Genomic DNA, 2093 nt, shown 5'->3' on the forward strand with positions numbered 1-2093 from the left:
ATGCTGAAGTTAGGACAGTTGGACTGAAGTTCTGGACTCGTTATGAATACTCTATGTTTACGCCCAGAATAGAAAAAAAATCCATAGAAAGTTCAACGTCTGCCAGCTTTTTAGGTGATTCTTGGACGTCAGGCAGACGCTGGAGAAATCAGCAAGGTGTGACAGGAGGCCTGATCTGAAATGGGAAAGAAATGGATGCAAAAGAGAGAAGTGGAAAAAAAAAAAGGGTTGAAGGTAATTTTTTGAGGCGCTCTAGAGTTTTAGAAATTCACAACTCTGGTGATTTGATTCCTGTTATTAGAAAAAGCAAGAAGCTTTTAGCTGTTGGTGAGAAGATATGATTAAATGTTCTTCCTGTGTGAAAACTTTGCTTCCATGATCTCTTCTTCTGTTCCCCTCGTTATGACTGCAGAGATCAGTAAATACAGGTGTCAATACTTTGTGTTGCTTCTGCAATAAAAAAAACAACCTCACTTTCTATGCTTATCAGCTTAATTATCAATCGTCATTATCCAAATCTTAATACGGATGATATAGGCATACAGCTCATGAAAACCCAAATTAAACGTGATTAGAGTTAATTAGTTGATTCAGCTGATTAGGTGCATAGCAGCTCGTTTAGATAACTTTTTCATGGTATGCTAATTTTGTGAGATAGGAATTTTGGGTTTTCATGAGCTGTTTCCAAAATCATCCATATTAAGACAATAAAAGACCTGAAATATTTAGTGTGCAATGAATCTAAAATATATGAATGTTCAAGGTTTATCATTACATCATGGAAAGTGATGAACTTTAGCACAATATGCTAATATTTTGAGAAGGATCTGTAATAAAGTCTGTATTGGTAATATATCACATTTCTGAAAGTACGTCCCTGTAATAATTACACACTGGAGCTTGAAGTGAAAAAGTTTTTATGTTTAATCATCTGTAATGAAATGCATCTTTTTATTTTATTTTATTTATTGAGAATGGAACTAAATTAATTTTATCTAAATATAGCCTTCATATAAACATCATATGTAACATGACTTTGTTTGTTTTTCTCATGACTTGGTTTAATGTGTGATGGCTTTACTTTAGGTCCAGTTATTCCCTGTCCAGGTTCTCCAACTGGTCCGGATGGTCCGACAGGGCCAGGATCTCCCTGTTAGGAACAAACATAATAAAAAACAAATCTATTTGCATATCACACAAAAACGTTTAGTTCAAACAAAGATAGAAAACACCCCTTTAGAGTGGTTCCTGGGAAACCTATTGCATTTAGCAAATCCTAAAATTATAACAGCACTTAAAAAGAAAAAAATCGGATCAAGGTGTAAAAAAACCGGGTAAAACCAAAAAGTAATACCTGAAGCTACAAGTTCAGCCCCTCAATTTTTAAATCATTGTTCAAAATGTGCATAGTCCCACACATTCTCATCCTCATACTTTGGACCTTGTGCTGACAGAAGATTTTCCTTTTTGTTAAAGCTTAAAGTTAGAGTGGCGCAGGTTATCCTGACCTATCTCTATACACTGTGTCCAGAATTATTAGGCAGGTTGTATTTTTGAGGATTATTTTGATTATTGGGCCACATTTTGTTCTCAATCAACCCAAAAGACTCCTTAATATCAAAGTTTCATATTTTTTGAAGTTGATGTGTTTCTTTTTAGATTTGGCCATTTTATGAGGATGTCCGTGCCTGCAGATAAATATTACTTTGACGAATTATTAGGCAACGTTATAAAAAACAAATATATACCTATCTCACTTGTTTATTTTTACCAGGCAAACCAATATAACTCAAAATTCAGAAATAAACATTTGCGACTTTTAAAAAACAGAAATAAACAAATCAGTGACCAATATAACCTCCTTTCTCCACCATGACGCTCTAAATCCTTCCATCCATAGATCCTGTCAGAGTCTAGATCTGTGTGCGATCCTCATGGCGTGCAGCAGCCTCCCTGTTCTCCCTCCCTGTAGATCTCACCTTTCATGAAGGACCACAGGTTCTCCATGGGGTTCAGATCAGGTGACCAAGGAGGCCATGTCATTATTTTCTCCTTTTAGCCTTTTCCTGGCCGCCACTCTGTGGTATATTCTG

The 2093-nt window shown here is 35.8% G+C and overlaps 1 protein-coding gene across 1 annotated transcript in view; it reads right to left on the bottom strand.

The window, feature by feature from the left end:
• The window catches only part of col28a1 (collagen, type XXVIII, alpha 1), a 66963-nt gene that overhangs the window by 20986 nt on the left and 43884 nt on the right, over positions 1–2093 (bottom strand). The window contains exon 20 of the mRNA XM_015402155.1: positions 1082–1150. Coding sequence (XP_015257641.1) covers positions 1082–1150 — 69 coding nt within the window. The remainder of the gene's footprint in view (positions 1–1081; positions 1151–2093) is intronic.

Source organism: Cyprinodon variegatus, unplaced genomic scaffold (genome assembly GCF_000732505.1).
Source record: "Cyprinodon variegatus isolate N-32 unplaced genomic scaffold, C_variegatus-1.0 Scaffold1308, whole genome shotgun sequence".
Lineage (NCBI taxonomy): Eukaryota > Metazoa > Chordata > Actinopteri > Cyprinodontiformes > Cyprinodontidae > Cyprinodon > Cyprinodon variegatus.